Source organism: Oncorhynchus gorbuscha, linkage group LG13 (genome assembly GCF_021184085.1).
Source record: "Oncorhynchus gorbuscha isolate QuinsamMale2020 ecotype Even-year linkage group LG13, OgorEven_v1.0, whole genome shotgun sequence".
NCBI classification, from domain to species: Eukaryota; Metazoa; Chordata; class Actinopteri; order Salmoniformes; family Salmonidae; genus Oncorhynchus; species Oncorhynchus gorbuscha.
The window spans coordinates 39,491,531-39,504,223 of NC_060185.1; the positions used below are offsets into that span (position 1 = coordinate 39,491,531).

At 43.4% G+C, this 12,693-nt stretch overlaps 1 protein-coding gene across 1 annotated transcript in view; it reads left to right on the forward strand.

The window, feature by feature from the left end:
• LOC123992309 (pleckstrin homology-like domain family B member 1) overlaps positions 1 to 12,693 on the forward strand; it is a 96,448-nt gene that overhangs the window by 22,855 nt on the left and 60,900 nt on the right. Inside the window, 1 exon segment of the mRNA XM_046293467.1 lies at positions 3,468 to 3,593. Coding sequence (XP_046149423.1) covers positions 3,468 to 3,593 — 126 coding nt within the window.

Consider the following 12,693-nt stretch of genomic DNA (forward strand, 5'->3'; position numbering starts at 1 on the left):
CTTATTTTCAATGACGGCCTAGGGATGGTGGGTTAACTGCCTCGTTCAGGGGCAGAACGACAGATTTTCACCTTGTCAGCTCGGGGGATCCAATCTTGCAACCTTACAGTTAAATAGTCCAACGCAATAACGACCTGCCTCTTTCTCGTTGCCTGTTACGCAAATGCAATAAGCCAAGGTAAGTTGCTGGCTAGCATTAAACTTATATTATAAAAAACAATCAATCATAATCACTAGTTAACTACACATGGTTGATGATATTACTAGATATTATCTAGCGTGTCCTGCGTTGCATATAATCTCACTGAGCATACAAGCATACAAGCATCTAAGTATCTGACTGAGCGGTGGTAGGCAGACGCGTAAACATTCATTCAAACAGCACTTTCGTGCGTTTTGCCAGCAGCTCTTCGTTGTGTGTCGAGCCCAGGGAGGAGCGAGGAGAGGGACGTAAGCTATACTGTTACACTGGCAATACTAAAGTTCCTATAAGAACATCCAATAGTCAAAGGTTAATGAAATACAAATGGTATAGAGGGAAATAGTACTATAATTCCTATAATAATATAACCTAAAACTTCTTACCTGGGAATATTGAAGACTCATGTTAAAAGGAACCACCAGCTTTCATATGTTCTCATGTTATGAGCAAGGAACTGAAACGTTAGCTTTCTTACATAGCACATATTGCACTTTTACTTTCTTCTCCAACACTTTGTTTTTGCATTATTTAAACCAAATTGAACATGTTTCATTATTTACTTGAGGCGAAATTGATTTTATTGATGTATTAAATTAAGTTAAAGTAAGTGTTCATTCAGTATTGTTGTAATTGTCATTATTACAAATAAAAAATACGGGGAGTGTGGCGAAGTCAGGTAGGAGACCTGCGGCAACTCCCCTGTGCTTACCATGGAGAGAGAGGGACCGGGCAGGCACCGTGTTATGCTGTGAGGCGCACGGTGTCCACGGTGCGCAGGCATAGCCCGCACCGCCTCGTATCGGCCGGGCTAGGTTGGGCATCGAGCCAGGTGCCATGAAGCCGGCTCAGCGCATCTGGTCTCCAGTGAGTCTCCTTGGGCCGGGGTAAATGGCACCAGCCTTACGCATGGTGTCCCCGGTTTGGCCGATTAATCGGTATCTGTCACGTTCTAACCTTAGTTCCTTTGTTTTGTCTTTGTTTTAGTATGGTCAGGGCGTGAGTTGGGGTGGGCAGTCTGTTTGTTTTTCTATGTTGGTCTTTGAGTTTGGCCTGGTATGGTTCTCAATTAGAGGCAGGTGTCGTTAGTTGTCTCTGATTGAGAATCATACTTAGGTAGCCTTTGTCCACCTGTGTTTCGTGGGTGTTCATTTTCTGTTTAGTGTTTTTTCATTAACCTTACGGGACTGTTCGTTTTTGTCTTTCACTTTGTTATTTTGTATTTGGGGCGGCAGCGTAGCCTAGTGGTTAGAGCGTTGGACTAGTAACTGGAAGGTTGTGAGTTCAAACCCCTGAGCTGACAAGGTACAAATCTGTTGTTCTGCCCCTGAACAGGCAGTCAACCCACTGTTCCCAGGCTGTCATTGAAAATAAGAATATGTTCTTAACTGGTAAAGGTAAAATAAAAAAAATAAAAAAATGTTTGTATAGTGTTCAGTTTATTAAAAATATGAACACTTACCACGCCGCGCTTTGGTCCTCACCTTCTTCTACCAACGATGCCCGTTACGGTATCGGCTTTTTTGGTCCTCCAATAATCGGTATTGGTATCGGCGTTGAAAAATCATAATTGGTCGACCTCTAATTTGTGGTGTCAGATACAACCACGTACAAGTCATTACAATCACAGATAACAGTGCATTTTCCATTCTCACTTTGCATTTTGACATGTTTTCCTGCTATTATATGACCATGATGGAATGGTGTGCAACATAGTTTTATGCATGCTATTAATACGTTGGATCAGGCCTGTACAGTGCGTGTGTGCTCTCTGAATAGCCAATGAGTTGTGAGGTTGAGGTTGGCTTACGGTGTGTGATGGCTGTAGCCCCGGGGCTCTGTCATTTGAAGGGTGGGTCTGACATTGGGCATGATTGAGTTTTGCCACAAATCGGCCTGCCAAAATGCACAATCTCTATCTGCTGAAGAAGAACAGAGAGCGTGTACAGACAGATATTCAGCTGATGTGGCGCTCTCCACTAAAATCTTAAATAATACTGTTATAAAATGTAATCCGTCTCAGTACTACCATCGTCTTGTTTTAGGACACTTGTTTTTACATTAGCTTCCCTTCTTGCAACCCCAGAGATGTTTGTTTCATTCTTTATTATCAAATGTGGAAATAAACATTATATATAAATTAATTTTGTCTGTAACTTTTAGAATTTCCCATTAGTCGAACAATTTAAGCTAATGTTTTCACCAAGTCTTCACTGTCGACGCAAAAAAAATGTTATCTTCTGCTCCTCTGCATTGACGTCATCTCGTCTCCCTACACTGATGTGATAGTTACCACGGTAATTCAGCTGTGCCTGTTTTTGTGTCCTAATCACTTGCTGTCCTGTCAGAGCCTGTGAAGTAATCAACTATTCTTCCCCACTTGCATGGAATAAAAAGGCATCTGGCTGCATTGTACACACTGCATGTGTCCGAAATGAAATCCTATTCCCTATATAGTGCACTACTTCTGAACAATGCCCTATGGACCCCGGTCAAAAGTAGTGCACTGTAAAGGGAACAGGGTGAATCTGGATCGCACCCACTGTACAGTGATGGTGCTCTGATTGAACAGTTTCCATGAAAGCCTTTTTACCCCCAGGTTCTCTGGTTGCTGATGACAGATATCAGTTAGCAGACCACCACCCCCTATTTACCTCAATCTAAAATCTATTTTCAGCTATTCACTGTATAATGGGACTATGTTTGGACAGTACAGTAGCAAACATTGCTTTCTCCTGATTGCTTTTAGTTAGTAGCATACAGGACTGAATAAGAACGTTTGATATGGTTTTGATTTTTCAAGTATGGCTGTAAGTCGATCGGAATAGGCACTACAAGCATAGGGAGTCTTTTCCATGGAGATAAAAACTAAATCTATGGTCTGTTCACTCACAAGGCAATCATCACTGCTTACATAGAAGTGAGTTACAGGCTATGCCTGCCTTTTCATAACCCCTCACCACCTTATCAAGCTGCCAAACCCCAGTGACTTGTAATACTTTATCTTTTCATCATCAGTTATGTTTCCATTACGTAACACTGTCCAGACTTATTAGATGTGTTTCACTCATTTTACAGAGGCAGCATCAGTTGAAGCTAAAGCTGTTGAACTGAAGATACAGATGACAGATATCAATGTGTCAAGCATGGCCTTGGGGAGTTAAGGTGTTTAGGTCTTAGGCAAGGTTACTCATCACATGAGCATGGTTCACTGAACCACCTCCCTTACAAATGCTGCTTTCTCAACCTCCCATGTTTTCTTTTACAGGCTGTATGCTGTGTTTTGGCCAGTCGGCTTTTTTCCGCTTCAACCACCCAGAGGAGGCGTTCAAGATGAAGAGCATGATGCCAGGGGGAAGCAGGGGCTCCGGTGGGAACTACAGAATCCACTCAGGTAATATAGTATTGTCACAGGTAATATTAGTACTGTCACAGGTAATACAGTACTGTCACAGGTAATATAGTACTGTCACAGGTAATACAGTACTGTCACAGGTAATACAGTACTGTCACAGGTAATACAGTACTGTCACAGGTAATACAGTACTGTCACAGGTAATATAGTACTGTCACAGGTAATACAGTACTGTCACAGGTAATACTGTCACAGGTACTTACTCACAGGTAATACAGTACTGTCACAGGTAATATAGTACTGTCACAGGTAATACAGTACTGTCACAGGTAATATAGTACTGTCACAGGTAATATAGTACTGTCACAGGTAATACAGTACTGTCACAGGTAATACAGTACTGTCATGACACACTCAAGGTATAGGCCTACTGTTGTATGAAAATCAAATGTAGATGGTACAACATTTTGTGATCACTTTACATTTACATTTACATTTAAGTCATTTAGCAGACGCTCTTATCCAGAGCGACTTACAAATTGGTGCATTCACCTGACATCCAGTGGAACAGCCACTTTACAATAGTGCATCTACATATTTTAAGGGGGGGTGAGAAGGATTACTTTATCCTATCCTAGGTATTCTGTTTCAGGTGTCTCCGGAAGGTGGTGATTGACTCCGCTGTCTGGCGTCGTGAGGGAGTTTGTTCCACCATTGGGGAGCCAGAGCAGCGAACAGTTTTGACTGGGCTGAGCAACTGTACAGTGGTAGGGAGGCGAGCAGGCCAGAGGTGGATGAACGCAGTGCCCTATTTGGGTGTCAGGGCCTGATCAGAGCCTGGAGGTACTGAGGTGCCGTTCCCCTCACAGCTCCGTAGGCAAGCACCATGGTCTTGTAGCATGCGAGCTTCAACTGGAAGCCAGTGGAGAGAGCGGAGGAGCGGGGTAATTGGGAAGGTTGAACACCAGACGGGCTACTGTTCTGGATGAGTTGTAGGGGTTTAATGGCACAGGCAGGGAGCCCAGCCAACAGCGAGTAGACGGGAGATGACAAGTGCCTGGATTAGGACCTGTGCCGCTTCCTGTGTGAGGCAGGGTCGTACTCTGGTACGGGCCACCGCCTTGATGTTAGTTGAGAACGACAGGGTGTTGTCCAGGATCACGCCAAGGTTCTTAGCGCTCTGGGAGGAGGACACAATGGAGTTGTCAACCGTGATGGCGAGATCATGGAACAGTCCTTCCCCGGGAGGAAGAGCAGCTCCGTCTTGCCGAAGTTCAGCTTGAGGTGGTGATCCGTCATCCACACTGATATGCCTGCCAGACATGCAGAGATGCGATACCTGGTCATCAGAAGGGGGAAAGTTAATTGTGTGTCGTCTGCATAGCAATGATAGGAGAGACCATGTGAGGTTATGACAGAGCCAAGTGACTTGGTGTATAGCGAGAATAGGAGAGGGCCTAGAACAGAGCCCTGGGGGACACCAGTGGTGAGAGCGCATGGTGAGGAGACAGATTCTCGCCACGCCACCTGGTAGGAGCGACCTGTCAGGTAGGACCTAATCCAAGCGTATGGCCACGCCGGAGATGCCCAACTCGGAGAGGGTGGAGAGAGTATCTGATGGTTCACAGTATCGAAGGCAGCCGATAGGTCTAGAAGGATGAGAGCAGAGGAGAGAGAGTTAGCTTTAGCGGTGCGGAGCGCCTCCGTGATACAGAGAAGAGCAGTCTCAGTTGAATGACTAGTCTTGAAACCTGACTGATTTGGATCAAGAAGGTCATTCTGAGAGAGATAGCGGGAGAGCTGACCAAGGACGGCACGTCAAGAGTTTTGAAGAAAAGAAAGAAGGGATACTGGTCTGTAGTTGTTGACATCGGAGGGATCGAGTGTAGGTTTTTTCAGAAGGGGTGCAACTCTCGCTCTCTTGAAGACGGAAGGGACGTAGCCAGCGGTCAGGGATAAGTTGATGAGCGAGGTGAGGTAAGGGAGAAGGTCTCCGGAAATGGTCACTTCCGTTGAACCCTCTCAAATACAATGCTAGCATAATATTCAGAATACATGGCCGACGTCAGTTTATGGCAACCTACGTTGGAGTACACTGACACACACTGAATATAAACTATTGGGGTATATCGAAAAGTAAGCAAAGGGTTAAAAGCCAGGTATTATAAAGACATTTTGAATACCCCGTCAAATGAAAAGACATTGAATAAACAGGGCTACACTTCCTGCACCCAAGGTCCTTGTTTCTGTGTCGTCACAGATGAATGGCTCAGATTGTTAGTGGTAAAGGAAGCAGCTCCCTTACAGGTGCTGAGTTCCACACGCCACAGAAAGCCCCCTATTGCCTTTCCATTTCTGGCCTGGGTGGAGACAGGGTGCAACAGAACCCTGGCTGCCTATACCTGCTGGCCCTGGTTTCACACCATGCATGTTTTATGAGCATCTCATTCCTCTCTAGGCAGAAGTGTTCAGCTGCCTAGCCCTGCCCTGTCCTCTCCTCGCAGGCACAGTGGAGTGTTTCCCCTTGGCCACCTTTGGGGGATCCGTTCCAGCATCTTGTTATTTCCTTATTTTGTTACTTGTTGCTGACGTGCCACCGGTGACAAGTACAGCGCATATACATATTGGGTGTTGGGATCTTCCTGGTTTGGTAATGAATGCTTTTCACTGTTGTTTAAAGGGCTTAATTTCTCCTTAGATGTGTATTCCTTGTTGAGGTCGGTAGAGAGTCTCTGTTCTTACCCTTGAAGTACTTAAAAACTGGATTTATTGTGTGTCACATTAAGGTCGATAGATTTGATTTATGAGTATGATTTCTAAGACATTTCTAGCGCTTGCTTGGTAACACAACCCAGTCACCAACAGTACATTGCAGTAGGCCTATACAGTAGTTCAGCCACGCTCAGTGAGCAGCTCTGACACATTTCCTACCAGGCTCATTCGTATGCCAGCCAGGCAAGCTTTGTTGGCTAAGCACTGCTTATTTTAAGTTGAGGGGTATCTTTTACTGTTTCTATTTTTAAACCTCCACCCTATTCTTCCATCTTCCACTTCCTGTGTGTTTCCTCAACCTTTCCTGCACCGCACCCTTTTCCCTGTGTATTTTAGGTTAACAGAGGGGATTTAAATGCCCTCTTTATCTTAATGATCTCCTGGCTTCAATCTTAATATTCCATCATTTCAAATGGTTGGGCTCTGCCTAGAACGTCTGATTTAGCTTACACATTCTACAACTGTTTTTTGATGTAGTCAAAATCCCTCAGGTCATTGTCTATGCAGTACAAATTACAATAGGCAAGGAAATACAGTGGGGCAAAAAAGTATTTAGTCAGCCACCAATTGTGCAAGTTCTCCCACTTAAAAAGATGAGAGAGAGGCCTGTAATTTTCATCATAGGTACACTTAAACTATGACAGGCAAAATGAGAAGAAAAAAAATCCAGAAAATCACATTGTAGGATTTTTTTATGAATTTATTTGCAAATTATGGTGGAAAATAAGTATTTGGTCAATAACAAAAGTGTATCTCAATACTTTGTTGTGTATCCTTTGTTGGCAATGACAGAGGTCAAACGTTTTCTGTAAGTCTTCACAAGGTTTTCACACACTGTCGCTGGTATTTTGCCCCATTCCTCCATGCAGATCTCCTCTAGAGCAGTGATGTTTTGGGGCAGTTGCTGGGCAACACGAACTTTCAACTCCCTCCAAAGATTTTTTATGGGGTTGAGATCTGGAGACTGGCTAGGCCACTCCAGGACCTTGAAATGCTTTTTACGAAGCCACTCCTTCGTTTCCCGGGCGGTGTATTTGGGATCATTGTCATGCTGAAAGACCCAGCCACGTTTCATCTTCAAATGCCCTTGCTGATGGAAGGAGGTTTTCACTCAAAATCTCATGATACATGGCCCCATTCATTCTTTCCTTTACAAGAATCAGTCGTCCTGGTCCCTTTGCAGAAAAACAGCCCCAAAGCATGATGTTTCCACCCCCATGCTTCACAGTAGGTATGGTGTTCTTTGGATGGGCCTGGACATGTACTGGCTTAAGCAGGAGGACACGTCTGGCACTGCAGGATTTGAGTCCCTGGCGGCGTAGTGTGTTACTGATGGTAGGCTTTGTTACTTTGATTCCAGCTCTCTGCAGGTCATTCACTAGGCCCCCCTGTGTGGTTCTGGAATTTTTTCTCCCCGTTCTTGCGATCATTTTGACTCCACGGGGTGAGATCTTGCATGGAGCCCCAGATCGAGGGAGATTATCAGTGGTCTTGTATGTCTTCCATTTCCTAATCATTTCTCCCACAGTTGATTTCTTCAAACCAAGCTGCTTACCTTTTGCAGATTCAGTCTTCCCAGCCTGGTGCAGGTCTACAATTTTGTTTCTGGTGTCCTTTGACAGCTCTTTGGTCTTTGTCATAGTGGAGTTTAGAGTGTGACTGTTTGAGGTTGTGAACAGGTGTCTTTTATACTGATAATAAGTTCAAACAGGTGCCATTAATACAGATAACGAGTGGAGGACAAAGGAGCCTCTTAAAGAAGAAGTTACAGGTCTGTGAGAGCCAGAAATCTGGCTTGTTTGTAGGTGACCAAATACTTATTTTCCACCATAATTTGCAAATAAATTCATAAAAAATCCTACAATGTGATTTTCTGGATTTTTTTTCTCATTTTATCTGTCATAGTTGAAGTGTACCTATGATGAAAAGTACAGGCCTCTCTCATCTTTTTAAGTGGGAGAACTTGCACAATTGGTGGCTGACTAAATACTTTTTTGCCCCACTGTATATCACATTGTAGATAACGTAGAAGACTCAATACTATATAGCCTAGGCATATTATTAAATGAAATATGAATGACAGTATGATTTCACACTAGTTTCAATGTTAATGTCACATGCACAAGTACCGTGAAATGTTTTCTTGCTAGCTCTAACGCCAACCATGCAGTAATCGATAACATTGTAATACTAAAAAAAACAAGGTAGAACAAAAACACACTAGATATAAAAATAAGAACAACACGATAAAGTAAGCATACTATATACAGCAGGGATCATGAACTAGATTCAGACGCTGGCTGATTTGTTCTTGAGCGGATGGTCGGGGGGCCGGAACACAATTACAAATAATTTGTAGACAGAGTTTTGGTGGGTTGGGCCTCTCTGTTGTGGTCCCATATTCTTTTCATTTTTTAATAATGGATTTAATGGTGCTTGTTGGGATGTTCAAAGTTTCTGATATTTTTTGATAACCCAACCCTGATCTGTACTTCTCCATAACTTTGTCCCTGACCTGTTTGGAGAGCTCCTTGGTCTTCATGGTGCTGCTTGCTTGGTGGTTCCCCTTGCTTAGTGGTGTTGCAGACTCTGGGGTCTTTCAGAACAGGTGTATATATATACTGAGATCATGTGACAGATCATGTGACACTTAAATAAAGTCCACCTGTGTGCAATCTAACTAATTATGTGACTTCTGAAGGTAATTGGTTTCACCAGATCTTATTTAGGAGCTTCATAGCAAACGAGGTGAACACATATGCACACCACTTTTACGTTTTTCTTTTTTTTTACATGGACATACACAAAATGCAACAAAATAGGAAAAACGCCAAGAGGTTGAATAGTTTGCTAGGCACTGTATATGATAAACAGAGTAGCAGCTGTGTGTGTGTGTGTGTGTGTGTGTGTGTGTGTGTGTGTGTGTGTGTGTGTGTGTGTGTGTGTGTGTGTGTGTGTGTGTGTGTGTGTGTGTGTGTGTGTGTGTGTGTGTGTGTGTGTGTGTGTGTGTGTGTGTGTGTGTTAGAGCAAATTATGGAGTGAGTGTTTATATGTGTGTCGGAGTATCAGTGAGCGTAGTGTGTAGGGGTCTGTGAATATGCATAGAGACAGTGCAAAAGAATAAAAATACAAACAACTCATATAGTTTGTGTAGCCATTTTCTTAGCTATTTAGCAGTCTTATGACATGTGGAATTGAAGCTGTTCAGGAGCCTGTTGGTGTCAGACTTGGTACAGCTTGCTGTGTGGAAGCAGAGAGAACAGTCTATGGCTTGGGTGGCTGGAGTCCTCCTTTCACACCTCCTGATATAGAGGTCCTGGATGACAGGGATCTTGGCCCCTGTGATGTACTGGGCTGTCCGCACCACCCCCTGTAGCACCATGTGATCGAGGTTGGTGCTATTGCCATACCATGATGCAGCCAGTGAAGATGCTCTCAATGTAGAACTTTATGAGGGCCCATGCCAACCCTTTTCAACCTCCTGAGGGGGTAGAGGCGCTGTCGCACCTTCTTGACAACGGTGCACGTGTGATTTGGACCTCCTCCAGTGCAGCCCCGTCGATGTGGATGGGGACATACTCCCTTCCCCGTTTGCTGTCATCCATAATCAGCTCCTTGGTCTTACTGACGTTGAGGGAGAGGTTATTGTTGGGGCCCCACACTGCCAGGTCACTGATCTCCTACCTGTAGGCTGTCTGACCTCCTACCTGTAGGCTGTCTGACCTCCTACCTGTAGGCTGTCTGACCTCCTACCTGTAGGCTGTCTCATCGTCGCTGGTGATCAGGCCTACCACCTTCGTGTCGTCAGTAGCCTTGATGTTGGAGTCGTGCAATGATTATTATTATATGGTGTGTGGGCCTCCCACTATAACTCGGGAAGCCATGCAGTTTATTAGGCTACAGATTAAATAAATTATGAGGAACTTCACAGGGTTTTGTGAAAGTACACGGTGATGAGCTTGATGCTGCTTTCCAATAAATATCGAGGGTCTTATTCTGGTGAAATGATCGATGCTTGACTGCCATTTGACAAATACAAATATTTTCCTTCCTATCCATAATAATCTCATCATGTAGACTAGCCTACTGTACTCACACAGCCTACCTGCACTGTATCTGCGAGCTGTCGGCTAGAGCGCAGGTGCCCAGACCCAGGTAGGCACATTTGCTATTTAACGTAACAGTATTTGTGACAAAACTACAGGTAGAGTTGAAATGGAAACACATGATTTTTATTTGGTACATGGAAACGTAAGCAAAAAAATAAACATTGTGTGCACTAGGGCATCACGCACTGATTTTTATCCACAAGAAGTCTGTTTGGTGGAAACAGCACTGGTGTGAAAATATGCAGATTTTGTTTATGAAGATTCTAGGATATTTGCATGAAAATCTGTCACTAATTGGATGGAAACCTAGCTACTGTGATGGTCTTTAATTAAAATAGCAAAAATACATTTCTCAAGCACATATTCAACCAGTCTGGGAGTGGTTTGAGTCAGGGACCTAATTGGAGGAGTCTAATGGGCGGGGTATGTAACATAGAAACTAGCTGTTATTGGAAGAGGTGGTTTGAAATTCTCTTTGTTATTGGTCTATTTACTTTTACCTCCTGGTGATTCCGCCAGGCAGGCCAAAACTCCACCCATGCTAAACACATTTCAGGCAGTCTTTTCAAACGGCACTTACTCTCAAACTGTATTATCATAATTTACACTATTTCACAGTAATATTTCAACCTCATAGTGTGGAAATATATTTTTATAAAGCATAGGCAAATCACGTTTTTGACTGCACTGCCCCTTTAAGAAGAAAAACAGACGACATAGTTGCCGCCCCGGTAAATCTAGCAGGCGGTCACATCAGCACCGTGGACAGGGAAGGGAGGGGGAGCGAGCAAGCAGGATAGCGGCGCCTGGCACACGAAACCCGGCTGGAATATCACGTCGGCAGAGGCTCTCTCAACCTTCCCGGGTGCGGAGACCCGGGTAGGCTACAACAGGCTTCGGTAAAGGCAGCTTTATTGAGGTAGGAATGCCGGGCTCCAGCGTTTGGATTTTAGCTGGGCTATAAGTCATTATAAACGACTTAGTAGCAAGCTTACCCATTCATGTCAGTGCTGATAATTATTATTATTGGCGCTTTGGTGTTGGACATGATGGGGTCCGTCCAGGGACAGAGAATAATGTATTTTCACGGTCATTATCTACGTTTTAGACATGGGCCTATTCATATTCTGAGACGTTTGACAAACGAAATGCTGGCGACGACCATGTGGCCTGCTGAGAAAATAACGGGGAAAATGAATAACCAAATAACCGAGAAATATCCATATAATTGTAATATACACCAAAATGTATTGGGGCCATATGGTGGTCGTGCTGTCACTCAAAACGTCATGATGCTTGGATAGTTTTCTGCTTAGCAGAAGAAGAGCTCTGGTTGAGTCATTGTAGAAAGACCAGGCAGATAGGCTACTCCCAGCTCTTTACTGAACAAATAGTGGTTATGCATTATTTGTGAAGCCACTTCATCATCCAGGGCGATGAGATCATCTTTATGAATAGAACGCAAAATCACATGGGCTATTTAATTAAGATGGTTATTTAATGCAGTGATACACAGTAGCTTGTTTATCCTGGACTGAAAGTAGCCTATTTGAAGGGGATTAAAAACCGAGCTGGATTTAGAATGGCTTTCAGGTTTGGCATGTGCATGATATAGACATGTCACAGAAATGTGTTCACATACATATTTGCGTACACACAGTACATATTTCCAAATACAATAGTTGCCAAAGATGCATGATCTCGCTAATTTGTAATGTACATTGTAGCACTATGACATCTTATGGCAAGGTATTTTCGATTGTGATGTCTTTTCTTTACAATGTTTACATTTTTAGACAATAGAAAATAGCCATAGACAAAAGTCAAAAGACAACTGAACAGTCCACAGACATGGATCCACTAACCTAGACATGACATTGTCTGTGACTTAATGGTCAACCTTCAACATGAAGACAAAAACACAAACTCAGTCCTACATAAATTCCAACAAACATTAATGACATTGTACTCGCTCACATGTTCTCACCATATCCATGTCATGTCTGAATGTAAACCCAACTGGATGAATTTATATATATATATATATATATGTTTGGTATACTCAGTGTATATATATTGAGTATACCAAACATTTAAGAACACCTTAATATTGAGCTGCACCCTCTGAACAGCCTCAATTTGTCAGGGCATGGACTTGAAAATGGTGTTGGTGTTGAAAGCATTCCATAGGGATGCTGGCCCATGTTGACTCCATTTTTTTTTAAATTCATTTTTAAATCTCACCTTTATTTAACCAG